This window comes from Coregonus clupeaformis, chromosome 36, assembly GCF_020615455.1.
Source record: "Coregonus clupeaformis isolate EN_2021a chromosome 36, ASM2061545v1, whole genome shotgun sequence".
NCBI lineage: Eukaryota > Metazoa > Chordata > Actinopteri > Salmoniformes > Salmonidae > Coregonus > Coregonus clupeaformis.
The window spans coordinates 10,306,090-10,332,888 of record NC_059227.1 but is presented as its reverse complement, the minus strand read 5'-3'; the positions used below and the strand labels follow the sequence as shown (position 1 = coordinate 10,332,888).

The 26,799-nt window shown below is 41.0% G+C and overlaps 2 protein-coding genes across 3 annotated transcripts; both read left to right on the top strand.

Moving 5' to 3' along the window:
* The first annotated feature begins 6,061 nt into the window (after window positions 1-6,061).
* Window positions 6,062-7,967, top strand: LOC121552466 (alpha-1,6-mannosyl-glycoprotein 2-beta-N-acetylglucosaminyltransferase). Its single transcript, XM_041865404.2, has 2 exons — window positions 6,062-6,149; window positions 6,256-7,967. The coding sequence occupies exon 2, from the start codon at window positions 6,525-6,527 to the stop codon at window positions 7,767-7,769; it is 1,245 nt and encodes a 414-aa protein (XP_041721338.1). The 5' UTR covers window positions 6,062-6,149; window positions 6,256-6,524; the 3' UTR covers window positions 7,770-7,967.
* Window positions 7,968-11,581: 3,614 nt separating this feature from the next.
* Window positions 11,582-20,095, top strand: LOC121552333 (BRO1 domain-containing protein BROX). Of its 2 annotated transcripts, none has more exons than XM_041865165.1 (13): window positions 11,582-11,681; window positions 12,256-12,386; window positions 12,469-12,575; window positions 12,746-12,842; window positions 16,116-16,211; window positions 16,373-16,445; window positions 16,721-16,826; window positions 17,043-17,132; window positions 17,274-17,359; window positions 17,476-17,557; window positions 17,674-17,824; window positions 17,944-18,103; window positions 18,310-20,095. In XM_041865165.1, exons 2-13 carry the CDS (start codon window positions 12,286-12,288, stop codon window positions 18,397-18,399), a joined length of 1,239 nt encoding a protein of 412 aa, XP_041721099.1. In that variant the 5' UTR covers window positions 11,582-11,681; window positions 12,256-12,285; the 3' UTR covers window positions 18,400-20,095. The 2 variants fall into 2 exon arrangements, with proteins under 2 accessions (XP_041721099.1, XP_041721097.1); XM_041865163.1 differs by having other exon boundaries at window positions 11,596-11,681; window positions 12,253-12,386.
* Window positions 20,096-26,799: the final 6,704 nt, after the last annotated feature.

Genomic DNA, 26,799 nt, shown 5'->3' with positions numbered 1-26,799 from the left:
ATAAAGTCACAACAATTAACCTCTTAAATACATTAAATAAAATGTATGAAGAGATAGATAGATAGATAGATAGATAGATAGATAGATAGATAGATATATTACATCATACTAGTGGCGATTACTTGGCCTGTGGTATTGCTGCTTGTAGAATTCACTTAAACCAAATTGTAGCCTACTCCAAAATGACTTACAGAAGGACCCCAAACCACTTCAAATTCAATTCCCCTGTATACCCTACTACAGACTTACCTGACACAAAACATTGCCCACCGGCCCTCCGCTAAACAGCACATATCCGCGTTCATCAACCACCAGAACGTACGTGTACGCGTGTGTGTGTGTGCGCGCGCATAGAGAGAGGCGGTGTAGAGTGAGTCACGACACAAACAGGTGCTCAGTCAGCGTTGCATGCAGTGTGAGAATGGCAAGCAGCAAGAGCGGCAAAAGCCAATGTGTGCTTCTTTTACCTATATATGTAACGCTATCTTTTGCGTTTATCCAAACGTCGTCAAACTTGGCACTGCACTTACTCGTGACCAGAGCAAGACACCTGTCAAGTTTGAAATCCATAGGACTAACTGAGAGACATGCGCTACAGACAGACATTTCTGCAATTTATAGATGGATTAACCTTCAAAAAATTAGTAAGATACTTACCAAGATCTAGACTGAATCCAAACTGGAGTTTGGATATGATTGTTGTCATAAAGTACCGCATCACTCCCTCTCCGATAGCAACATCACCTGAAATAAAATACTGATAATAACACTGGAAAAAAAGTGGCGGCCTAATACAGGTAACTGGATTTGGTAACATTTAACAAGAAAGGGAGAAAAACTTCTATTGGCTGTAATTCTAGAATAGCATCCTTAATATTGATTATTCCAGATAACAAGAGTATATTGTGCACAATATTCACATACATACATATAACATTTTTATCAATTATATAATTTTGTGCATTCCATTCTCCCATTTAACAATTCCATATAAGCTACTTGAGTGGTATAAACTGTACTGATGTATTTATATTATAAATGTTATATTACTTACCAACCAGAGTACAATGAAGTGGACATGCCCATTCTTGCTGCTGTTTATATAATAAGAGAAGCTCCCGTTCCCTGTCCTCTTCAGAGTCCCTTACATCCATCTTCATTCTAAGTGGTTTCCCAGTTGCATGTTCCCTTAGCAGATTCTCTTTGAAAACTTTGGCAGCTTGAGTGGGTTCTTTAATAAGCTTCCATTCTAAACAAACAACAACAATAAAGTTATCTATTACAGAGAGACATATTGTGAGTTGGCATGTTACCTGCATATACAGATATCCTCTCACTCTACAGAACAGGAGGAAAATTCTGTTCATTTCACTGACAAAACGTGAGACCCAACATCTTCAGAACCTGTCACAACGCTGAGTTGACATAAAAACAGCACTACTAAACAACTACAACTAAATATTAGAAAAATAGAAAAACCCAGTTGCATGTTATTAATTGTCTGTAACTGTATTATCTTATCTAATTATATCCTACAGGTGTTATCTTTCTATTAACTTTTCAGTTACACACAATCTTATAGCAACACTATTGTGATGACACAAACCACTGTCTGTTTCTTTGCGATCCAACTCCTCGTTGACAATCACTGCCGGTACTACTGCACTCTCAGCTGATGTTTCAGGCCTCACTGGAACACTGTCACTGACTAGGGCTGTCTCACTATCATTTTCTTCACTTTGGCCTCCCTCTTGTTCTCTTTCTGATTCCTGCATGGGTGTCCTTGAAGTTAACACAATTGAAATGATGGTCATACTCGCTTATTTGTGTGCACAACAATAAGAGAGACATATTCCCAAAGAAAATAAATTATGCTACCCTTGCATTGCTTTAAGAAGTACATACCCATTGCAGCTCAATCTGTGCAGCTTCATCTCTGAAAAGGGAACTTCCTTCTGACAAGTGATGCAGGGGATGACTGGACCAGAGGCAGGACGTGAGCTCTCCTAACAACAACAACAAATTTTAATTAATGATTAAAAGTCACCAGTAATCTTTGTTTTGATTATGTATTAAACTAAGTCTCTGTAAATGTATGTACACAATCTAAGGGTAGATCCTGTTGAAGTGGACGTATGTAGATTGTAGCCTGTCCAATCATCGTCGATGGATCTTTCAGATAGGCAAGGGTGTATCCAGTGCTGGGACACTGAAGCAACGCAAGATTTCGACTGCGAGTAGATCCTACAAGTTTTAGAAATTCAAAGCCTCCCCCTTGTTGGAGCTTCGGAAACACTTCCATCAGTTTATTTGTTATAACCATGGGATCGTGGTCATTCCCTGGAGAAAAAAACAAAACAAAATCATAACTCACCTCACCTTAAATTAAGCAAATAAGCCTGTGATAACTATTATTGACACTATGAACACCAATTAAGTTTGAGTCACTATAAAAAGAAATGCAAATAATTTCAACAAGCCACAGACAGTACAAACTTTTTTTTACTTTTTGGTAAATGCCTAGTTTCGCACTGACCTGAAAATGTTACTTTTTGCTCTCCAAGTCCTGAAGTAAGAAGTTCAGCTTTAAACAGTACGCTTGGAATTTTATCCGGATTGTGGTCAGCCAAACAACAGACAGTGTGTGTGTAGCTTCTTCGGCTAACTTGGACTTGTGCTGGTCGTCTCATCATATTCCTTCTGGCTCCAATGTTATATGGCGCAAAGAGCCTTGCTACCTCCGCTGCAACACAGAAAAACGTAACAGCTCAATGGTCACCAGTCAGCTAAAACAGCCTCTACTTCTATCTTGGGATGCTCAAGCCAGCTAACACCATTTAGCCGATTAGCGAACTAGCTAGGTTTATGCTTCCCCCCATTAACAATAAACGTGTCACGACTGAAGCATCATAAAGCCGCATGCAAATACATGTTCGAGTCGATCTAATTTAACCTACACGTGTGTCCCGAATCATTAAATAGTAGCACACCTGGCTAACATGAAATTACTTAGCTTACCTTGGACAGGTGTACGTGATTGAGCGGCCGGTATCTGCTGTGACTGAGCTGCCGGAGTCACCGGTGCCGCGGGAGCCGTTGGACTTCTGCTCAGAGCTTCCTCAATCAAATTCGCTGCTTCTCTCAGCAGCTCCGGGCAACTTTTAGACATTTTGTCCTGCACCTCACACAGCGTCTCAACATTGGGGCTAGCAGGACCGAGTCTTCTCTTGATTTTTAGCCGTTGCAATGAAAGTTCTGTTTAACCGTGTAACTAAACCAACGTAGAGGTGAATAGCGCCACCCAGTGTATTGGATTGTGTTCAGTAGCTCTGCATCAATCCATTATCCGGAATTGATTTGTCTTGGCTTGATGCAGAGGGTAACCAATCAGGCGTTAGGTTCCGCCTACCAACTTTTGATGGGTCAGTTTGACAGTTTTAAGTAATTCAGGAAGCACTCCAACGCAGGACCATGAAATGTAAATGTAAATAGTGAAATTATTATATATGTATTTTACATAAAATGAATCGGTATTTGAATTAATTAATGACACATTTAATAACACATTTATGTATTTAATTCTAATTTTAATTAATTAATGACACATTTAAGTAATTATTTAATGGTGTATTTATTTATTTAATTGTGGCACTTTTAGTCCTCCATACATGCCAACTATAACGGCCTCTTGCTCCCGAGTGAATATAGCTGTCCTTCCACCTGTATGTGACAGCCTTACAATTCTACAAAAAGTAGTTGTGCAGTTACAAAACATATTCATGCAGTACAATACATACAGTGATTAACTTTACAAATGTCTATTGAAACAGCTGCATATAGTGTAGTACAGTAAATTTGCAATTACAAAAATACAGTAGTATACTGTACCTGTTCTCTTCACTGAATGTCCTTACTATGGTGGACACTGAAAATCGGCTCAAATTGGGTTTCACATTAAGTCCTGCTTCCCTCATTGTCAGTCCATGGACAAGAACATGGTCTATGACTGTTGCTCGAATTTCATCAGATATTTCCACTCTTTGTCCTCTTCCTCTTCGTCCTCCTCTTCCTCTTTCTTGCCCTCCTCCTCCTCTTCCTCCTCGTCGCCCACCTCGCATACGCACTCGTCCTCTCACATTGTTTCTTCTTTCCATTCTCAGACTTTCTCCTTCCCACCTTCAACAACCTGTTTGCTCTCTGAACTGGCTTATATTGGTTGTGTCGCATCATTTGAAACAGGTTAAATCAATTTTGAGTGGTTGTGTTCAATCAATGACATGTGTTCTCTATTTGTATTTGACTGTTGCCACTTGTGTTTACCAGTATGGATGACATGTGCATTAGAGTGCAGAATGTGTTTTGAGAATGAGAATGTGTTTAGAGTTTTGCTGAAAAGTCTAAGTGAGATCTGCAAATTGTGTTTTACCATGTGAAATGGTTTAAGGTATTGACAACAGACTGCATAATTAGCTAAATGAGTCCAGGCAACTGAGAACTTTGTTCAGCCAATGGGTTTTAGTGTTTAAGCAATTGAGAAAAACTGTAAGTAAAAATACTCTAAAGTTCTACTTAAGTAGTCTTTTTTGGGTATCTGTACTTTACTTTCTTATTTATATTTTGGACTACTTTTACTTCACTACATTCCTAAAGAAAATTATGTACTTTTTACTTCATACATTTTCCCTGACACCCAAAAGTACTCGTTACATTTTGAATGCTTAGCAGGTCAGGAAAATTGTCGAATTCACACACTTATCAAGAGAACATCCCTGGTCATTCCTACTGCCTCTGATCTGGTGGACTCACTAAACACATGCTTCATTTGTAAATTATGTCTTGAGTGTTGGAGCACGCCCCTGGCTATCCCTAAATGTAAAAAAAAAACAAGAAAAATCGTGCCGTCTGGTTTGCTTAATATAAGGAATTTGAAATTATTATACTTTTACTTTCACTTTTGATACTTAAGTATATTTAGCAATTACATTTACTTTTGTTACTTAAGTATATTTAAAACCAAATACTTTTACTGAAGTAGGATTTTACTGGGCAACTTTCACTTTTACTTGAGTCATTTTCTATTAAGGTATCTTTACATTTACTCATGTAAATGTGTGTGTTATTACCATCAGATGAATGTGGGTGTTTCTCTGCCCTCTGGAATATCATCCAGAGAGAGAATTTCACAGCCCCCTGGTGGAATTAATACCCTATGTAATCTCTGGATAAGAGCGTCTGCTAAATGACTAAAATGTAAATGTAAAATGTAATCACTAGTGTGAAAGGCTACAAGTGTACAAGAGCACGTGCACCGTGACTAGTTGAATGTTGGATTGGATAGTTACAGGAGGCTTAGTTTGATGAGGAGCATTTGTCTTCGGAACATTTAGGCACAGCTATATCATTCATTCATTCAGCACTGCAGCATCCCTCACACTCAGACACACCCACAAACTGACACAGCGAATGGAGATGGTAAATAGCTGTGCTAAAAACAGTTTTGTTTTCATTGTGTAACTCTCTAACAAGTATGTTTAGGCAACTAACTACTGTAATCAACAGCCCCTAACACATTCACTCCATGTGGGTATGGGGCACGTCTCATTCATACCAGCTGGGCAGCTTTAACCAGGTCAGCTTACACAAGCCAAAGCCTGGTCTTGCCCCAATAATAAAAATGTAATCTTACGTAGACTGCAATCTCATTCTACATTTAATTCAAATAACACTTAATAGCATAAATCATACCATAACTTGCTGGCACTAAACCTTCCTTTGCTCTCAACAGATCTCCTCCAAAGTAATGGATGTTCCCTATGTAGTAGGATTACATAAGCATAGGTAGGACACTTATTCGTTGACGAAGAAGTCAGTCCGTTCCTGTTGGCTGAATTGTACACGTCAGCACTCAATTTTGTAAATTACGCGTTCACTATACCGCAGATATGCCACGTTCACGTTCTAGTCGGAACTGTGAAATTCGGAAATGTCTGACATGATAATAGGTTGTAGTTATACACGTGCCGCGTTCAACCAGTTAGTAAATCGGACATTTCCGAGTATTCTAGTTCCGACTATCATTTGAATGCGTCAATAGTCCTAAAACACCCTTACTTCCTGATAGCAGTTTACTGACACATGACATTCTGTTGGTAAGTCGACTTGATGACTGTAAATTAACGTCATGAATGGAAACAAATCTAATATGTCTGACATAGAGAATAATACATTGTTTCATTATCTTGTAACTTTTCACAGGTGATACCACCGAACGCAACAGATTATATCAACCGAACTGACCGATATTAGTGGCAGCAAAAGGAGTCATCATCAATACACTTTTATAATTTTTTTCGCGTGCCAGTTTGTAACGTTCTGCGGAAACCGCAGCCTCTGGGTTCAGGGTTCCATCGAAAGTTACAATGTTGCAACTGCAAGTAAGATGAAACACGATGTGGACTCTTTCAATAGTCAGGTGATTCAAGTCATTGCTATTGTATTCAAAATTAGCCTTTACCGTTACGAAAATGAGGTTACGATGCTTTAAAAAGAACCTGCTCATTCTCATGGGTGTTTCTTTAATTATTGCCACTGCCATGATCATAACACGTGTATTAATTTCTGATGAAGTCACGGGTGTTGTCGCTCAGGAAAACATGTTGTCTGATGACATGGCAAAGTTTCAGTATGGTTCGGTTCCTGAATTGATGAAGGCGATTTACAATGCCAATTACAAGCAACACGTTCTGAATGCGGACAAGTATCCTGGGGAGCCTAAACTGGTCCTGGTTATTCAGGTTCACAACAGACCAGACTACCTCAAAATACTAATCAAGTCATTGGAAAATGCAGCTGAGGTCCACAACTTTTTGCTGATTTTCAGCCACAACTATTTTTCAGAGGAAGACAATGACATAGTGCAAGGGATAACTTTCTGCAAGGTTTTACAAATATACTTCCCCTACAGCACACAGCTCTATCCCAGTGAGTTTCCTGGGCAGGATCCACGGGACTGTCCACGAGACATATCCAAGGATGATGCTTTAAAAACAGGATGCCTCAACGCTGAGCATCCAGATTCATATGGCCACTATAGGGAAGCATCCATCACACAGACCAAACACCACTGGTGGTGGAAACTTCACTTTTTGTGGGAGCGAGTGCAGGCTCTGCATGGTTACAGTGGCTTTGCAGTTTTCCTCGAGGAGGACAACTATATCTTGCCTGACCTCTACCACCTTTACAAGGAGATGGTTGAATACAGGAAGAGAAGCTGCCCTGACTGCGACATGCTGGCGCTAGGCAACCACAATGGCCTGGCAGAGTTTGATAAGCTCAGCAACAAGGTGCAGACTGCCGGGTGGATGTCTACCAAGCACAACATTGGCATGGGCATTTCCAGAGAGGTGTACTACAAGCTGATGGGTTGCAATTATGACTTCTGCACCTATGATGACTACAACTGGGACTGGACCCTCCATCACCTGTCAGGAACTTGCATCTCCAAGCCACTCAAAGTGCTGGTGGCCCAGGGATCCAGGGTTCTGCATACTGGGAACTGTGAGCTGCACCAGAACAAGGAGGCCTGTCGGCCCGAGCTGGCCCTACAGAAAGCACAGGAGTCCCTTAAGCTCACCAAAGACTCCCTCTTCCCTCAGTCCCTGGTCCTAACAAACGCAGAGTCAATGGAGCACAAGGCTCACATGAAAAACGGCGGGTGGGGTGATATCCGTGACCATGTCCTTTGTAATAACTATGCTACACGTCTATGAACTAAGGGCTTCTCACTCTCATATTTTTGATGTACTGAGGATTGAGGAAATAAGTGCCATTCATACTTTCAGGGTTCCAAAGACCGCAGTGTGTCTTCCAAGGGTTAGCGAAAATGTGATTTGGAATGTTTTGGTGTATGCAGCAGCGTGATTTATAGCTTGGTTGTTATTACTGTTATTACCAAAAGTAACATGATTGCGAAAATATATATATATATATATATATATATATATATATATATATATATATATATATATATATATATACGGTGGGATTTGATACACTGCCGATTTTGCAGGTTTTCCTACTTACAAAGCATGTAGAGGTCTGTAAATTGTATCATAGGTACACTTCAACTGTGAGAGACGGAATCTAAAACAAATATCCAGAAAATCACATTGTATGATTTTTAAGTAATTAATTTGGATTTTATTGCATGACATAAGTATTTGATACATCAGAAAAGTATAACTTAATATTTGGTACAGAAACCTTTGTTTGCAATTACAGAGATCATACGTTTCCTGTAGGTCTTGACCAGGTTTCCACACACTGCAGCAGGGATTTTGGCCCACTCCTCCATATAGACCTTCTCCAGATCCTTCAGGTTTCGGGGCTGTCGCTGGGCATTACGGACTTTCAGCTCCCTCCATAGATTTTCTATTGGGTTCAGGTCTGGAGACTGGCTAGGCCACTCCAGGACCTCGAGATGCTTCTTATGGAGCCACTCCTTAGTTGCCCTGGCTGTGTGTTTCAGGTCGTTGTCATGCTGGAAGACCCAGCCATGACCCATCTTCAATGCTCTTACTGAGGTAAGTAAGGCCAAGATCTCGCGATACATGGCCCCATCCATCCTCCCCGCAATACGGTGCAGTCGTCCTGTCCCCTTTGCAGAAAAGCATCCGCAAAGAATGACGTTTCCACCTCCATGCTTCACGGTTGGGATGGTGTTCTTGGGGTTGTACTCATCCTTCTTCTTCCTCCAAACACGGCGAGTGGAGTTTAGACCAAAAAGCTATATTTTTGTCTCATCAGACCACATGACCTTCTCCCATTCCTCCTCTGGATCATCCAGATGGTCATTGGCAAACTTCAGATGGGCCTGGACATGCGCTGGCTTGAGCAGAGGGACCTTGCGTGCGCTGCAGGATTTTAATCCATGACGGCGTAGTGTGTTACTAATGGTTTTCTTTGAGACTGTGGTCCCAGCTCTCTTCAGGTCATTGACCAGGTCCTGCCGTGTAGTTCTGGGCTGATCCTTCACCTTCCTCATGATCATTGATGCCCCACGAGGTGAGATCTTGCATGGAGCCCCAGACCGAGGATGATTGACCGTCATCTTAAACATCTTCCATTTTCTAATAATTGCGCCAACAGTTGTTGCCTTCTCACCAAGCTGCTTGCCTATTGTCCTGTAGCCCATCCCAGCCTTGTGCAGGTCTACAATTGTATCCCTGATGTCCTTACACAGCTCTCTGGTTTTGTCCATTGTGGAGAGGTTGGAGTCTGTTTGATTGAGTGTGTGGACAGGTGTCTTTTATACAGGTAACAAGTTCAAACAGGTGCAGTTAATAAAGGTAATGAGTGGAGAACAGGAGGGCTTCTTAAAGAAAAACGAACAGGTCTGTGAGAGCCGGAATTCTTACTGGTTGGTAGTTGATCAAATACTTATGTCATGCAATAAAATACAAATTAATTACTTAAAAATCATACAATGTGATTTTCTGGATTTTTGTTTTACATTCCGTCTCTCACAGTTGAAGTGTACCTATGATACAAATTACAGACCTCTACATGCTTTGTAAGTAGGAAAACCTGCAAAATCGGCAGTGTATCAAATACTTGTTCTCCCCACTGTATTTATATTTTTTTACAGATTATGCAAGCTGATTCTTATGTACTGTAACAGTGTTTGCTTTATATTTTCTAAAAAATGAAGACCACATTTTTGTTGAAGTAAAATTACTATGTTAGACTTCATGAAAAGAACATACAATGTTTCAACGCCAGCAGATAATTATTATGGTACACATAAATTACTTCATATTGAAAACAAATCTAAATTGGAGTGATACATCCTTGGCTTCGACTACATGTTAGATCACTGTCATTTGTACACATTTTTCAGAACAAATAAGAGAGTTGAGCCATTTGCCCAAATGTGGCGACGCTTGTCCAACTTCAGGATCTCTTACCCATCCACACAAAATCTGGAATATAAAATGCAGAATATAATATTTTTCCTTTAAATTATATGTGGTGCATATGGTACAAATAGAAAAATAACAGCAACAGTGATTGTTCGGTATGTAATTAACAAACCTATAGGTTATATTGTACATTAAAAGTGACAATCTTGAAATTACTTAATTATTTTATATATATATATAGTTATATATATAGTTATATATATATAGTTATATATATATATATATATATATATATATATATATAGTATATATATATATATATATATATATATATATATATATAATGTCAATAAACCAATGTTCACTTTGTATCTGACAATTGGTTTTACTTGTGAAATACTTACTGTACATAGCCTACAGTATGTCATTTGTTTGACTGAAATGTGTGTAAAATAAAACATAACATGTTTTACATGGGAACAACAGGAATTGACTGATATTGATGTGTGTGTGTTTGTTTTTATTGTGATGGTTAGGATTTCTTATCATTATGACCTTACAACAATGACCTACCTATTCTTGCTTGAGCAAAAGAGTGTGATGGGTCCGCACTCAAAAAGATGTTGCATAAAGCTTACTTAATAAATAGAAAAAATATTTGTATGCACCAACCACATTTCTGGGAGAGCGTGATCCCCTTTTGATTAGCTATTTAAGCTTGAGCAAATATTTCCATAGCCTTGCACGATCTTAATCTATTTTCACATAATTTGCCTAAAAGGGAAATATTTGTAGTTTCCTCTCCTATGCCTGTGAATTTGACAATGTACCTGTGTTTTTGAAAACGTGCTGTCATCATTGGAACTGTCTTTAAATAGAGATGGAAATTTAACCTGAGGTGCTCTGATGGGTTTCCCTTCAGTGGTGGAAATGTGTAGGATGCAGTTACTTATTTTTTTATCAGTGCCTCGTGGAGATGCCCCTTTCTGCTTCTTATATAATGTGTAGTTTAAGATCTCATATGCAATATATTATATGAACGCTGAATGCAAATGAATGATGAATGCCATGAATGGTTACTCCCCCACCTTTTTATTCTAAAGCACAATATTTTGGAGGTGTTCCATGTTAACACGGTTTCTTGTTGGGTGGCTGATCCACATTCCTTTGGGAAATTGCTTTATGAAATTCTCTTCAGACAAAAAGGTTGTAGGCTACTATAGTTCTGTTATAGACAGCATAGCTGTCCATTTGCACTCTCATCTCTTAATTTAATGTTTAACAATATGGGAAAAGAAAAGATGGCATTGACAATCTAGTGTTGGTTTTTATTCTCCAAAGAAATTGAACTACAGTTTGAGATGGAAAGACCAAACGTAGGCTACAGGGTAACCATCATCAGTGATATCATTCTTCAGAATGAAATGGTTTGTAAATGGGCTAGGTTTGAATATCATATGTCTCCATGTGAGCAAATTACTGTACATGCCCAAAGCGTTCCCATAAGTGGGTGTATTTGGTACATTCTGTAGGTTTAACTGGTCTATGATCAGTTTTAAAATTTTAACTCAGATTGATTAACATTAAAGCTAGAGCAGAAAGGCGGATCCTAGACCAGTCGCAAGAAGCAACATATGGGCTAGGTTTGAAAATCATATGTCTCCATGTGGACTCAATACGCTCTTTCCACTGGTCAAGAACCATTCTGTGCCTTTATTTCCGGAAGTACATCTTCAGATTGTCAGAGTTCCCAGATCCAAGGTTCGTAAACATCACTTCCACAATATTGACAATCTAGCTTAATGGTCCATCATGAAAAATATCTGAATTTTGTGGTTTTAGATTTTCGATATTGTTAGTCCATTAGGCAATTAACAAGCTAGATGCCAAGTTGTTAACGTTAGCAAGCTAGCTAGCTAACGTTAGTTGGAGTTGCTGCTGTCACATTTGGATAGAACTTACGTAACAAACCACTTATTGATATTCACGTCAATGTATTTTTGGTATCTAGTAACATTATACGAACAATGTGGTGAGGAAGATGTTTACAATAGCTACGTCGTCTTGCAATATGCTATCCCGACTAGCCTAAATGGAAACGAATGTTAGCTAGCTACCTACGCTTAGCTATTGTAGCTAGCTAACTATTTGTGTGCTAGCTAGGCCATCAGTGCATCAGACAGTCAGTTGATGGTTGTCATCAAGGCACAGCCAGCAATTAAGATACGTTTACTGTCATAACATAAGTATTTTATTTGTAGCTAATCAAGCCATTATATGTCCAACTATTTATGTATTGAATTGTTAATGGATATCCCTGTGCTTCATCTAGCAGACATCCAGCTTTTACCATCCAAGCCACAGAATGACTCATTGGTTCCACCGAAACCCATTGAAAGCAACTGCACCTGTCTCCTTCAACTTCTATGGAGTTGCTGGAAGCCCATCAGCAAACAAGATATGCAAGTATGTACACTTTGCCATTGATATCCATTCTTAGTATGGCAATTGAAAACATGTTTGCTTACATTTATATCCGCCTCATCAGTGACTTGAGAACAACAAGGGCAAGACTCTTGGAGATGTTCACAGATACCACCTGCAATCCCGAAATCATGAAAAATGCCACCGATGCTTATTTCTCCCTCTTACAAGGTGAATTTCTGCTGTTTGTTTGTGCCTTTTCTCCTCTGTCTTTAGCCGGGCTCACTGTTTTGTAGTGTTTTTGTTTGGTCTTTTAGCTACACTCAGTTCATCATGCTGAACTATTTTCCTTTTGTTGTTATTAACAAGTAGTTGTTGGTCTCTTGATTGACATGACACAGGATTCATTTCATCTCTGGATGGCACCACACAAGAGAACAAGCTTCGGTTCATGCAGAACTTCAAGTGGACTGACACTTTGCAAGGAAACATCCCAAGGTAAAGGCTTCTAGCCCATAGGTGGTTTCACAGAGGTGGTTGGTTACCTCCATCAGCCCCACAGTCAGAGCTCCACAGTCCACACATACATTTGAGTTACAATAGTCTTGGTTCTTTTGTATTTCCTGCTGACCATGTTTTATAAATGTGACAGAGTGGCTCGATTCGGTCTTATGTAGCAAAATGTGAAATTATGTTTTTTACATTGGATTAAAGTAAAGACTCAGAGCTAGACAATGGTACAGTGGGGAGAACAAGTATTTGATACACTGCCGATTTTGCAGGTTTTCCTACTTACAAAGCATGTAGAGGTCTGTAATTTGTATCATAGGTACACTTCAACTGTGAGAGACGGAATGTAAAACAAAAATCCAGAAAATCACATTGTATGATTTTTAAGTAATTAATTTGCATATTATTGCATGACATAAGTATTTGATACATCAGAAAAGCAGAACTTAATATTTGGTACAGAAACCTTTGTTTGCAATTACAGAGATCATACGTTTCCTGTAGGTCTTGACCAGGTTTGCACACACTGCAGCAGGGATTTTGGCCCACTCCTCCATACAGACCTTCTCCAGATCCTTCAGGTTTCGGGGGCTGTCGCTGGGCAATACGGACTTTCAGCTCCCCTCCAAAGATTTTCTATTGGGTTCAGGTCTGGAGACTGGCTAGGCCACTCCAGGACCTTGAGATGCTTCTTACGGAGCCACTCCTTAGTTGCCCTGGCTGTGTGTTTCGGGTCGTTGTTATGCTGGAAGACCCAGCCACGACCCATCTTCAATGCTCTTACTGAGGGAAGGAGGTTGTTGGCCAAGATCTCGCGATACATGGCCCCATCCATGCTCCCCTCAATACGGTGCAGTCGTCCTGTCCCCTTTGCAGAAAAGCATCCCCAAAGAATGATGTTTCCACCTCCATGCTTCACGGTTGGGATGGTGTTCTTGGGGTTGTACTTATCCTTCTTCTTCCTCCAAACACGGCGAGTGGAGTTTAGACCAAAAAGCTATATTTTTGTCTCATCAGACCACATGACCTTCTCCCATTCCTCCTCTGGATCATCCAGATGGTCATTGGCAAACTTCAGATGGGCCTGGACATGCGCTGGCTTGAGCAGGGGGACTTGCGTGCGCTGCAGGATTTTAATCCATGACGGCGTAGTGTGTTACTAATGGTTTTCTTTGAGACTGTAGTCCCAGCTCTCTTCAGGTCATTGACTAGGTCCTGCTGTGTAGTTCTGGGCTGATCCCTCACCTTCCTCATGATCATTGAAGCCCCACGAGGTGAGATCTTGCATGGAGCCCCAGACCGAGGGTGATTGACCGTCATCTTGAACTTCTTCCATTTTCTAATAATTGCGTCAACAGTTGTTGCCTTCTCACCAAGCTGCTTGCCTATTGTCCTGTAGCCCATCCCAGCCTTGTGCAGGTCTACAATTGTATCCCTGATGCTTTACACAGCTCTCTGGTCTTGGCCATTGTGGAGAGGTTGGAGTCTGTTTGATTGAGTGTGTGGACAGTTGTCTTTTATACAGGTAACGAGTTCAAACAGGTGCAGTTAATACAGGTAATGAGTGGAGAACAGGAGGGCTTCTTAAAGAAAAACGAACAGGTCTGTGAGAGCCGGAATTCTTACTGGTTGGTAGGTGATCAAATACTTATGTAATGCAATAAAATGCAAATTAATTACTTAAAAATCATACAATGTGATTTTCTGGATTTTTGTTTTAGATTCAGTCTCTCACAGTTGAAGTGTACCTATGATAAAAATTACAGACCTTTACATGCTTTGTAAGTAGGAAAACCTGCAAAATCGGCAGTGTATCAAATACTTGTTCTCCCCACTGTATATCATACTCCACAGTTGAGGAACAATGGGAAAATAATTATGCTTTGAAAGTTGATAAACTTGTAACCCCACTTTGAGAAAATGGCTCTTGAATGTTTTGGTACACGTACTGGAGAGCTCTTCTTTTTCTACACCCATTCAGCATCGTTCACACCCTCTTAAGTTAGCCAGTTCAAATAATGACTATATAATAGCTGACAACGTCTTAACTTTAGCTAATTTGTATTCATTATTACAGGAAAATAAACGGACAACGAGATCATTATTTACAGGTTAATGGCGAGCTAATTACAGAAAATACGTTACAGTTGTGAGTGTGACAAAATAATACCAGAACATTTTAGAACTTGGACACTGTCTCGTTGGTCTAACGTTATATCCTAATTTGACTTTGGTGCAGGTCATGTTGTTCTTCACATGACCGTCTCTGGTAAACACACACTATATCAAATAAAATCAGTGTATTTGTCACATGCACAGGATACAGACGGTGTAAACGGTACAGTGAAATGGTTACTTGCATAGTGGAGTCTTTTGTTTAGACATGTAGCTAGCTAGCTAGCTAGCTAAACAATGAACCATAATCCCAACTCATAATGTTACTACCCTGCATGAATCTGCTGGTAGCTAAAACTAACCAACTAGGTTCAATGTTAGCTAGCTAGCTAACATTAGGCTATGACTAGCAAGGCAAATGGCTCTGAGATACGAATAATATTAATACACAGCTAGCTAGGCTCTCTTACCCATATACATGGATGAACGCTCTGGATGGATGCCATGGTTGCCCTTAGTTTGAAGATGTAATCCGGAGACAGGTGTTTTAACAGCCTTCTGTGTGTTCTCTTTTCGACTCCCTCCGCATATTTGCAATCAAATGCCAGAATTTCTCCATCTCCTTAGTTATCATACTCTGCTTCCACCGAACATTCCACTTATTTCAAAACTCGATCCTCCAGAAAGTGGAGAGCATTAGCTAGCAACACTTTTGCAGTTTGTTGTGATATCTTTCAAAAAAGCAGCGTTAGAAAAGATTACTTACACATACTGAGCAGCTCATGTTATAGACAAGCGTGGTACATGGCAGACATGTCGGCATGTCCAGCCCAGCCATTATCTCAGCCAATCATGGCTATCTGGAAGGTTCCTGTCTTTTTCCGTGGCTAAACCAACTAGGCTCGTAATTTAACCATTTTATTCGTATTTACAGATGGCATACAAGTTTGTTATTAAGGCACATGAAAGCGACATACGCCTAGTTTCCTGAAACGAGTCACATGTGTTATTACATCATTACTCAGGTTAAACATTTGTATAGTGCTCTCACTGCAAATAGATGTCTCCGTTCATTATAGAAATACACAATCTCTTTCTCTAATACTATTATTGTTATTAACATCCTGTCCCATTGCCTCTTTACAGTGCCCAACAAGATGCTATTTTTGAACTGGTCTCCATGGCCTACAATGTTGCAATTTGGCACACCAAGTTTGCCTCAAGACTTGCAGGAAAGGAAAAGCAAGTGTTTACTTTCTGCGTTACTAATTTATTATCATACAATGCATCTGGTTATGCAAATTAGGTCATTTATGACCATGATGTCAATTCACACTCATTCTATTTACATATACATTTTGTAAAGGGTACACATTGACATTGTAATTTTCACCCCTTTTCAGTGTAAAAGAGGTAGATGCAAAAGATGTCCACAGGAGCCTGAAATTTGCTGCTGGGATTTTCAAACACCTCAAGGTGATTAGCTCATATTGTCTCTGTATTATTATAATAATAATAATAATAAGACATTTGATTTTAAGCATTTTAAGAGATAATCAGCAAGTTAAAAAAGCACACTGATAAACCTATCAAATATGGTTCCTATATTGGCCACTTTACATTAACCTCAACACATGGTGAACAATGTGAATACATTACAGTATCATCAACCTGAACACAAGCCACTGGTTGTTGGTGCATGGTTGTGTTTAGCAGCAGACTCATTCTCCTCTCTGGTCTCTCCTCTTTAGGAGGTCCACATCCCCCGCCTCATCACCCCAGCAGAGAAGGGCCGAGACCTGGAACCCAGAGTCATCGACACCTACATAGTCCAGTGCCAAGCAGAGGCACAGGAAGGTAGCTACACTGGACCCAGCCAACTTCTCTAAATAATGATTAGGGTCAGGAGCTGACAATGTGACTTGGCCAGGGAAACTTCTGGGGCCTTAGGGCAAACTCATGGCCCCATGTATTAGTGTGTATGTGAGAGAGGCAGAATAGCCTACTTATGAAAGTGTTTGCAATGAATATGATATTAGCAGTTATTAACCTAATTTGTATTTATTTTTGCAGTGACGATTGCCAGAGCGATTGAGCTCAAGCATAACGCCACTCTCATTGCAGCCTTGGCCTTCGAGACTGCAAACTTCTACCAGAAAGCTGGTTAGTATTTAGGCCTGTCCTGTCACTTCCTGACTTTGTTGCATTTTTTAAATGATCTTAAATTGTGTTGGAATGTCTGGATCTAACCACTGTTGGTCCTCCTGATCACTCAAATGAATGTTATCCTCTCTATCTTCCCAGACCACACACTGAACACCCTGGAGCCAGAGTGCAGCAGTAAGTGGAGGAAGTACCTCCAGCTGAAACAGCACTTCTACATGTCCTATGTAAGTCCTTGAGCAGTTCTAGACAGTTGAGAGAAAGTCTTTGTTTGTTTGTTTTTGACTGTTCTGTAAATACTACGTTTCTAATTATGCTTATGCCCTTCATTTGTCACTTTCAGGCATACTGCTACCATGGACAGACTCTCCTCGCTAGTGACAAGTGTGGGGAGTCAATAAGATCTCTCCAAGAGGCAGAAAAGTGTTGGTATTTCTGTTGTAGAGATAATACATAATGTTTTGCCTTTTTGAAGCACTAAACAGATGTCTCTTCATCTTAACAAGTGTAAATACTTACAGGTCTTGCTTACTGTGTTTAGGCTACTCCAGAGCCGAGGCTCTGTGCAAAGAGTACCGTCAGACCAAAGGGCCGGGTAGCACGGCCAAGCCCTCTGAGCAGCTCTTCTTCACCAAGCTGGGTGGCCTGATCAAAAATACCCTGCAGAAGTGCGAGAGAGAAAACGGATTCATGTGAGTCAACACATACACACAGAGACACACACACCCACCTTCAGAAGAACATTGATTTGTGTAGAGTAAATAACAGTAAGCAATTGTAGCATTTATACACAAGTGTTTCATTTCTCCAGATACTTCCACAAGGTCCCAGCCGAGGCGCCCCAGCTGGAGCTGAAGGCCAGCTATGGCCTGGCCGAGCCAATCTCCTTTGAGTTGCCAGCCCTCAGCGAGCAATGCACCCCTGAAGTCTACGCCACCTTTGACCTCACCAAGGGGGCCAAAGACGAGAAGGTAATGCTGGTCAGCCATTTGGCACTGAAACAAATATAACTTGGTTACTATAGTTTTTGTGCTCTGAATTTGTTTTGAAGTTATGTCTTCACATATTTTGTCTTGTTACTGATAATAATCATATAAAGACACTGATAGGGTTTTGTTCATTTGCTTGTCTGGGACAAAAGGTTTCACATTTTTCCCCCTCACTATTTTGATTTCAGGCCAAACCAAAGCGGGAAGAAGAGGTTATTAAGCCAATGAAGGAGCCAGATTTGAAGCCCCAGAAAGATACAGGCTGCGTCATCTCTTAAAAAACAGTCAATTTCCGTTCCATGAAAAGTAAACCATAGGAAAAGTCCTTGTTGTTTCTTTGATTTATGGTCAAATGTTTTACATTATGATGATATGCAGTGCTACCAAGCCAGACAATATTCAGTCATTGAGTATAAAATGGCCTCAGAGAAAAGGTTATTGGTGATGGGGGGATAACATAATAGATATGGGAGGAGAAATGTTAATCAACAAGGAACGGAAGAAAAGCATGGATTTATTCATGCATTGGCTTGTTTTATCTGTAGTGTTTTATGGTCAGTGATTTACAGTAGCATCATTTTATACGTAACTGTTTTCTTTTAGATAAAATATTATTGGGTCAAACTTACAGCTGAATTGTTCTCACTAGTGCTGTTGGGGATTTTGTTAAAAGCCCCCGTCATATTGGATCTTTATTTATTACTCTCATTTAAGAAACGGACAAATCAGATAGTAAGAACTTATAACACTCCATGATGAATATCCAATCATTTGAACAAATCGTATGTTTTCAATTATTTTATTTTTCTGTCTCTTGAGATTCTCTAATTTAATTTAATCACAGTTCTCTTGCAACTGAAAGGACACTCCTGTACATACAGGAGCACATTATTCATACTCTCTCAAGACTCTCCATTGCTGGGTAGGGCCTGTATTTATCATAATAACCATTGTGAAATATTTGAGGACAAGGTGGTGCTTGTCTTGGGTCATAATAACCAGAACAAGGCCAGCTGTTCAGTAGGAACATGGAACAACATCTGGGAAGCACTCAGGAGAGAGCAATGTGCTGAATGTTGCAGATAATAAATGTAATTCATAAAGCTGACATGAGCATGCCTGTTCTACTCAAAATCTTTGTCTGAACGTTCCATAACATTGTGCCCTATGGAAGGCAATTGTAGGTCTTCCTCTGATCTCAGAAAACTGTTTTAAATAACCCAGACTAGTGGCCATGGTTGCTGTTAAGACTGATTGATGAGCGCAGGAACAATAGAATAATGGTTCATTAAGAAAAATTTAAAAATGATGTCAATCATAACCTGCTCAAACCATTTCAGTAAAGGGAGTAATGCTGTACTTTGGCACATGGTCTTACACATGAAAAACAATATAGAAAGAAGTAGCCTATGTATGTAAATCTATCAAATTCATTACTCATTTTCATTTTATCTGTAAATGACAACGATATACTCCATATGTATGCATTACTGTAGCTTTCAGAGTACTGATTCACCATCATTTCCTAACAGTTGTTTTTGAGAACTAATGACAACTAGCCTCTTCTGAGGCAGTACAATAGGGGGACAAGTAACCTCCAGTATAGTATACTAATTTGCCAATCAAGGAAGACCATTTTGCATTCTTTCTGTGCAACCTCAGAGCACATTTTAGTGCCTTTACATTTTAAATCTTATTAGTCACACAGATGTCAGAACTCAGTGTAGATGTACTGTATCCAGCTCTAAATTATAATTAAAATAACATATTAGGCTATACGTTAGCTTTACAAGCCCTTTTTATTCTTGGAACAATGGATTTTCACATTCAAGGACCAATATTTATTTTAATTAACACATGAATGTAGTTTGCTGTATCATAATGTATACACAAGTCTCACATTACCCTTCTTCTAATGGTGTCCTTCATTGAAAATGTGTTTCAAATGGAAATAAAAACATCAAGAAACCTGAATTGCTATTTTATGTTGCATTCAAACACTAACTTTCCTGGTGTGTGTTGTAGTTAGGGTTGCAAAATTCCAGGAGCTTTCAATAAAATCCCTGGTTTTCCCGAAATCCCGGTATGGAAGATTCCCAGCATCCCAGTGACTGTACGTACATACCCCAACCAGAAGCCATAGATTACAGGCAACATCCGCACTGAGCTAAAGGGTAGAGCTGCCGTTTTCAAGGAGCAGGACTCTAACCCGGACACTTATAATAAATCCCGCTATGCCCTCCGACGAACCATCAAACAGGCAAAGAGTCAATACAGGACTAATATTGAATCGTACTACACCGGCTCTGACGCTCGTCGGATGTGGCAGGGCTTGAAAACTATTACAGACTACAAAGGGCTTCGAGGCAAGCAACACTGAAGCATGCATGAGAGCACCAGCTGTTCCGGATGACTATGTGATCACGCTCTCCGTAGCCGATGTGAGGTAAGACCTTTAAGCAGGTCAACATTCACAAGGCCGCAGGGCCAGATGGATTACCAGGACGTGTACACCGAGCATGTGCTGACCAACTGGCAAGTGTCTTCACTGACATTTTCAACATGTCCCTGACTGAGTCTGTAATACCAACATGTTTCAAGCAGACCACCATAGTCCCCGTGCCCAAGGACACTAAGATAACCTGCCTAAATGCCGTTAAATGCTTTGAAAGGCTGGTCATGGCTCACATCAACACCATTATCCCAGAAACCCTAGACCCACTCCAATTTGCATACCGCCCCAACAGATCCACAGATGATGCAATCTCTATTGCACTCCACACTGCCCTTTCCCACCTGGACAAGAGGAACACCTACGTGAGAATGCTATTCATTGACTACAGCTCAGCGTTCAACACCATAGTGCCCTCAAAGCTCATCACTAAGCTAAGGATCCTGGGACTAAACACCTCCCTCTGCAACTGGATCCTGGACTTCCTAACAGGCCGCCCCCAGGTGGTAAGGGTAGGTAACAACACATCTGCCACACTGATCCTCAACACGGGGGGCCCTCAGGGGTGCGTGCTCAGTCCCCTCCTGTACTCCTGTTCACCCATGACTGCATGGCCAGGCACGACTCCAACACCATCATTAAGTTTGCCGATGACACAACAGTGGTAGGCCTGATCACCGACAACGATGAGACAGCCTATAGGGAGGAGGTCAGAGACCTGGCCGTGTGGTGCCAGGATAACAACCTCTCCCTCAACGTGGCCAAGACAAAGGAGATGATTGTGGACTACAGGAAAAAAAAGAGAACTGAGCACGCCCCCATTCTCATCGACGGGGCTGTAGTGGAACAGGTTGAGAGCTTCAAGTTCCTTGGTGTCCACATCACCAACGAACTATCATGGTCCAAACACACCAAGACAGTCGTGAAGAGGGCACGACAAAGCCTATTCCCCCTCAGGAGACTGAAAATATTTGGCATGGGTCCTCAGATCCTCAAAAAATTCTACAGCTGCACCATCGAGAGCATCCTGACTGGTTGCATCACCGCCTGGTATGGCAACTGCTCGGCCTCCGACCGCAAGGCACTACAGAGGGTAGTGCGTACGGCCCAGTACATCACTGGGGCCAAGCTTCCTGCCATCCAGGTCCTCTATACCAGGCGGTGTCAGAGGAAGGCCCTCAAAATTGTCAAAGACTCCAGCCACCCTAGTCATAGACTGTTCTCTCTGCTACCGCACGGCAAGCGGTACCGGAGTGCCAAGTCTAGGTCCAAAAGGCTTCTCAACAGCTTCTACCCCCAAGCCATAAGACTCCTCAACAGCTAATCATGGCTACCCAGACTATTTGCACTGCCCCCCCCCCCCACCCCCACCTTTTTACGCTGCTGCTACTCTGTTAATTATTTATGCATAGTCACTTTAACTCCACCCACATGTACATATTACCTCAACTACCTCAACTAGCCGGTGCCCCGGCACATTGACTCTGCACCGGTACCCCCCTGTATATAACCTCCCTACTGTTATTTTATTTTACTTCTGCTCTTTTTTTCTCAACACTTTTTTGTTGTTGTTTTATTTTACTTTTTTATAAAAAAATTAATGCACTGTTGGTTAAGGGCTGTAAGTAACCATTTCACGGTAATGTCTACACCTGTTTTATTTGGCGCATGTGGCAAATAAAATTTGATTTCATCAGGAGGAAATAAGCAGGAACTCCGGAATCCTCCAACCAGGATTTCTGTATAAACTGAATTTCTTGAAAGTTCCTGGAATTTTGCAACCCTAGTTGTAGTCATAGCCATAGATAGACATCACATCTTTGTATCTGTCCCATTATGGCGTCTGTGAGAGCACGGGCAGTGCCATTGAGGTCATCTCCATTTTGAAGTAGTACATTTTGTTCTTCTACTACTTTTATGGGTTGGCAAACAAACTGCCACCTGTAGTGTGTTGTTTGAACAGATAAAGCCAAGGTTGGTGATTTACTGCCACCTGCATTTATTGAATGTTTGCTCAGGAGTACAATTAATTGGCTGATACCTCCTCGTGTGATCCTTCCTTAACCCATAAGAAGTCCCACCCAGCTGACTACTTAAAAATTGTGAAAGTCCTCAATGGCACTGCCCATGCTAAAAATGGGCTTTTGGGCACTAGCATCCTCTATCTATCTCTATGGTTAGTGTCATTAGCCAGAGGAACAACATTACTGCATGTAGCAGTTAACAATAAACGTTTGACATTTGAACAAGCCCAACCATCAGCCTAGAAGTAACTGAAATGAGTAGCTTGTCATCCAAAGGCAGCGTCTGACTGGTGTACACAGTAATCATGACTCAAATGTGTGTTTCTGGTGTGTATCAGGTTTCAAAACTAATGAAGGACTCAGTATCTTGCTTTTTTCTTTTGCATTGATTGACCATTCCAGTGGCATCAGAGTGGAGGAAATGTATTTACTCTTGAGCTGAGAAAACATGTATACTCTACAGGCAGCAGCACAAGGAAAGGAAAACATTTTCTTCAGTGAAGAATGAGCGAACGTTTCAAGGAAGTAAGTGCTGTTCATATGTAGGCTAAAGGGTTTACCTGTCGGAGGGTAACAGGCTTTTCTTTATAACAGAAATTTGCATCCTGTAGCACTAACTCCAAAAAGTTTTGGGACACTGTAAAGTCCATGGAAAATAAGAGCACTTCCTCCCAGCTGCCCACTGCACTGAGGCTAGGAAACACTATCACCACCGATAAATCTACAATAATCGAGAATTTCAACAAGCATTTTGCTACGGCTGGCCATGCTTTCCACCTGGCTACCACTACCCCGGCCACCAGCTCTGCACCCTCCGCTGCAACTTGCCCATGCCCCCCCCGCTTCTCCTTCACACAAATCCAGACAGCTGATGTTCTGAAAGAGCTGCAAAATCTGGACCCCTACAAATCATCTGGGCTAGACAATCTGGACCCTTTCTTTCTAAAACTAGCCGCCGAAATTGTCGCAACCCCTATTACTAGCCTGTTCAACCTCTCTTTCGTAACGTCTGAGATCCCCAGAGATTGGAAAGGTGCCGCGGTCATCCCCCTCTTCAAAGGGGGTGACACTCTAGATCCAAACTGTTACAGACCCATATCCATCCTGCCCTGCCTTTCAAAAGTTTTTGAAAGCCAAGTCAACAAACAGATCACCGACCATTTCGAATCCCACCGTACCTTCTCCGCTATGCAATCCGGTTTCCGAGCTGGTCATGGGTGCACTTCAGCCACGCTCAAGGTCCTAAACGATATTATAACCGCGATCGATAATAGACAGTACTGTGCAGCCGTTTTCATTGACCTGGCCAAGGCTTTCGACTCTGTCAACCACCGCATTCTTATTGGCAGACTAAATAGCCTTGGTTTCTCAAATGACTGCCTCACCTGGTTCATCAACTACTTCTCAGATAGAGTTCAATGTGTCAAATCGGAGGGCCTGTTGTCTGGACCTATGGCAGTCTCTATGGGGGTGCCACAGGGTTCAATTCTTGGGCCGACTCTTTTCTCTGTGTATATCAATGACGTCGCTCTTGCTGCTGGTGACTCTCAGATCCACCTCTACGCAGACGACACCATTTTGTATACATCTGGCCCTTCATTGGACACTGTGTTAACAAACCTCCAAACGAGCTTCAATGCCATACAACACTCCTTCAGTAGCCTCCAACTGCTCTTAAACACTAGTAAAACTAAATGCATGCTCTTCAACCGAACGCTGCTTGCACCCGCCCACCCGACTAGAATCACTACTCTCGACGGGTCTGACCTAGAGTATGTGGACAACTACAAATATCTAGGTGTCTGGTTAGACTGTAAACTCTCCTTCCAGACTCACATTAAGAATCTCCAATCCAAAGTTAAATCTAGAATCGGTTTCCTATTTCGCAACAAAGCCTCCTTCACTCATGCTGCCAAACATGCCCTCGTAAAACTGACTATCCTACCGATCCTTGACTTCGGCGATGTCATTTACAAAATAGCCTCCAACACTCTACTCAGCAAATTGGATGTAGTCTATCACAGTGCCATCCGTTTTGTCTCCAAAGCCCCATATACTACCCACCACTGTGACCTGTACGCTCTTGTTGGCTGGTCCTCACTACATATTCGTCGCCAAACCCACTGGCTCCAGGCCATCTATAAATCACTGCTAGGCAAATCCCCGCCTTATCTTAGCTCATTGGTCACCATAGCAACACCCACCCGTAGTCTGCGCTCCAGCAGGTATATCTCACTGGTCATCCCCAAAGCCAACACCTCCTTTGGCCGCCATTCCTTCCAGTTCTCTGCTGCCAATGACTGGAACAAATTGCAAAAATCTCTGAAGCTGGAGACACTTATCTCCCTCACTAACTTTAAGCATCAGTTGTCAGAGCACCTTAGCGATCACTTCACCTGTACACAGCCCATCTGAAATTAGCCCGCCCAACTACCTCATCCCTATATTGTTATTTATTTTGCACATTTGTACCCCAGTATCTCTATTTGCACATCATCTCTTGCACATCTATCATTCCAGTGTTAATACTAATTGTAATTATTTTGCACTATAGTCTATTTATTGCCTTACTTCCATAACTTGCTACATTTGCACACACTGTATATATATTTATTTCTGTAGTATTTTTGACTTTGTTTTGTTTTACCCCATATGTAACTCTGTGTTGTTGTTTTTATCGCACTGCTTTGCTTTATCTTGGCCAGGTCGCAGTTGTAAATGAGAACTTGTTCTCAACTGGTTTACCTGGTTAAATAAAGGTGAAATAAATAAAAAATAATAATAATTACTTTTTCAGTATCTCAATTCAGAGCTACTTTTATGATTGCTTCCTGTATGGATCATGCTAATAGCTCTTTAAAGCTAGAATCTGCAGTTGCTACATCCATTTTTGGATTTATAAATGTACAATATATTCTCATTGAATATAACATATAAATACCTTAGTTCAACTGTCCTACCATATCAGAACCCAAAATGTAAGCTTGTTAATGTAAACAAACACTGTATAGACTCAAAACATGGTGAAAACTATAAGTTCGATATCATGGATGGTGCATCCATAGCTCTGTCTATGAATTTGAGTGGTTGCATTTCTCTAGGCCCTTCCCTCAGCTTTTTACGAAAACAGAGGTGGGGTATTCACTTTGTTATTGTTTCACCTGCGGATTCTAGCTTTAATACAATCCCAAACCATTATCACGCACAACCACAGAACTTTTGTTAATTTAATTGTTTATGCAGAACAGGGGTATTCGAGAGAATATGGAGTAATTCACAGTGTGTCTCTCAGGGCCCTGACATTCAGGAGACACAGTTCGGGGGTCCCTCTCTGTCCCAGCAGAAGAGGGTCATCCATTTCTCCAGCGGTGAGACGCTGGAGGAAGATAACAGTGAGGAAGAGGAGGATACATCACATGAGCAGGTGTTTAGGGAGCCTGATGACATGGTATGGAAGTTTTCAAACAGATAAGATTTAGATACTTAGTAGATTTTTTGTTGTTGTCCATTAGTAGTCTAAATGTAGCACTAACCTGTTGCATTCCATTCCAGTGTGCTCTTGAAACATTCAAATTCAGCAAGGCAGTGTACTCCATATAATTCAGTCATTGTATAGAAATAATACTTTACCACTGTATGTCCATTAAATACATTTTTGAAAATGTCTTACATAAAGTATTTTTGTCTTCAGCTTGTGATTTTATTGGGGAAAAACTAGCTGGTCTACTTGGCCTTAACACTGCCAAATACCAGTATGCTGTAGACGAATATCAGCATGCCATTAAGATAAGGTAGTTGTACACATAACATAAGGACAACGAACACAATTGCATTTTATCGATGGCAATTTGAATGCACAGAGATACCGTGACGAGATCCTGAGGCCCATTGTTGTGCCGTTCATCCGCCGCCATCAACTCATGTTTCAGCATGATAATGCACGGCCCGATGTCGCAAGGACCTGTACACAATTCCTGGAAGGTGAAAATGTCCCAGTTCTTCCATGGCCTGCATACTTACCAGACATGACACCCACATAGCATGTTTGGGATGCTCTGGATCAATGTGTACGACAGCGTGTTCCAGTTCCCGCCAAAATCCAGCAAGTTCGCACAGCCATTGAAGTGGGACAACATTCTACAGGCCACAATCAACAGCCTGATCAACTCTATGTGAAGGAGATGTGTTACGTTGCATGATGC

What these genes read in the sequence shown, in the direction of transcription:
- LOC121552333 (XM_041865165.1), top strand. Translation starts at nt 12,286, where the DNA reads ATGACTCATTGGTTCCACCGAAACCCATTGAAAGCAACTGCACCTGTC. An exon ending in TCTCCAAGAGGCAGAAAAGT is followed by an intron (nt 17,558 to 17,673) that starts GTTGGTATTTCT and finishes TACTGTGTTTAG; the next exon opens with GCTACTCCAGAGCCGAGGCT. An exon ending in AGGGGGCCAAAGACGAGAAG is followed by an intron (nt 18,104 to 18,309) that starts GTAATGCTGGTC and finishes TTTTGATTTCAG; the next exon opens with GCCAAACCAAAGCGGGAAGA.
- LOC121552466 (XM_041865404.2), top strand. Translation starts at nt 6,525, where the DNA reads ATGAGGTTACGATGCTTTAAAAAGAACCTGCTCATTCTCATGGGTGTT.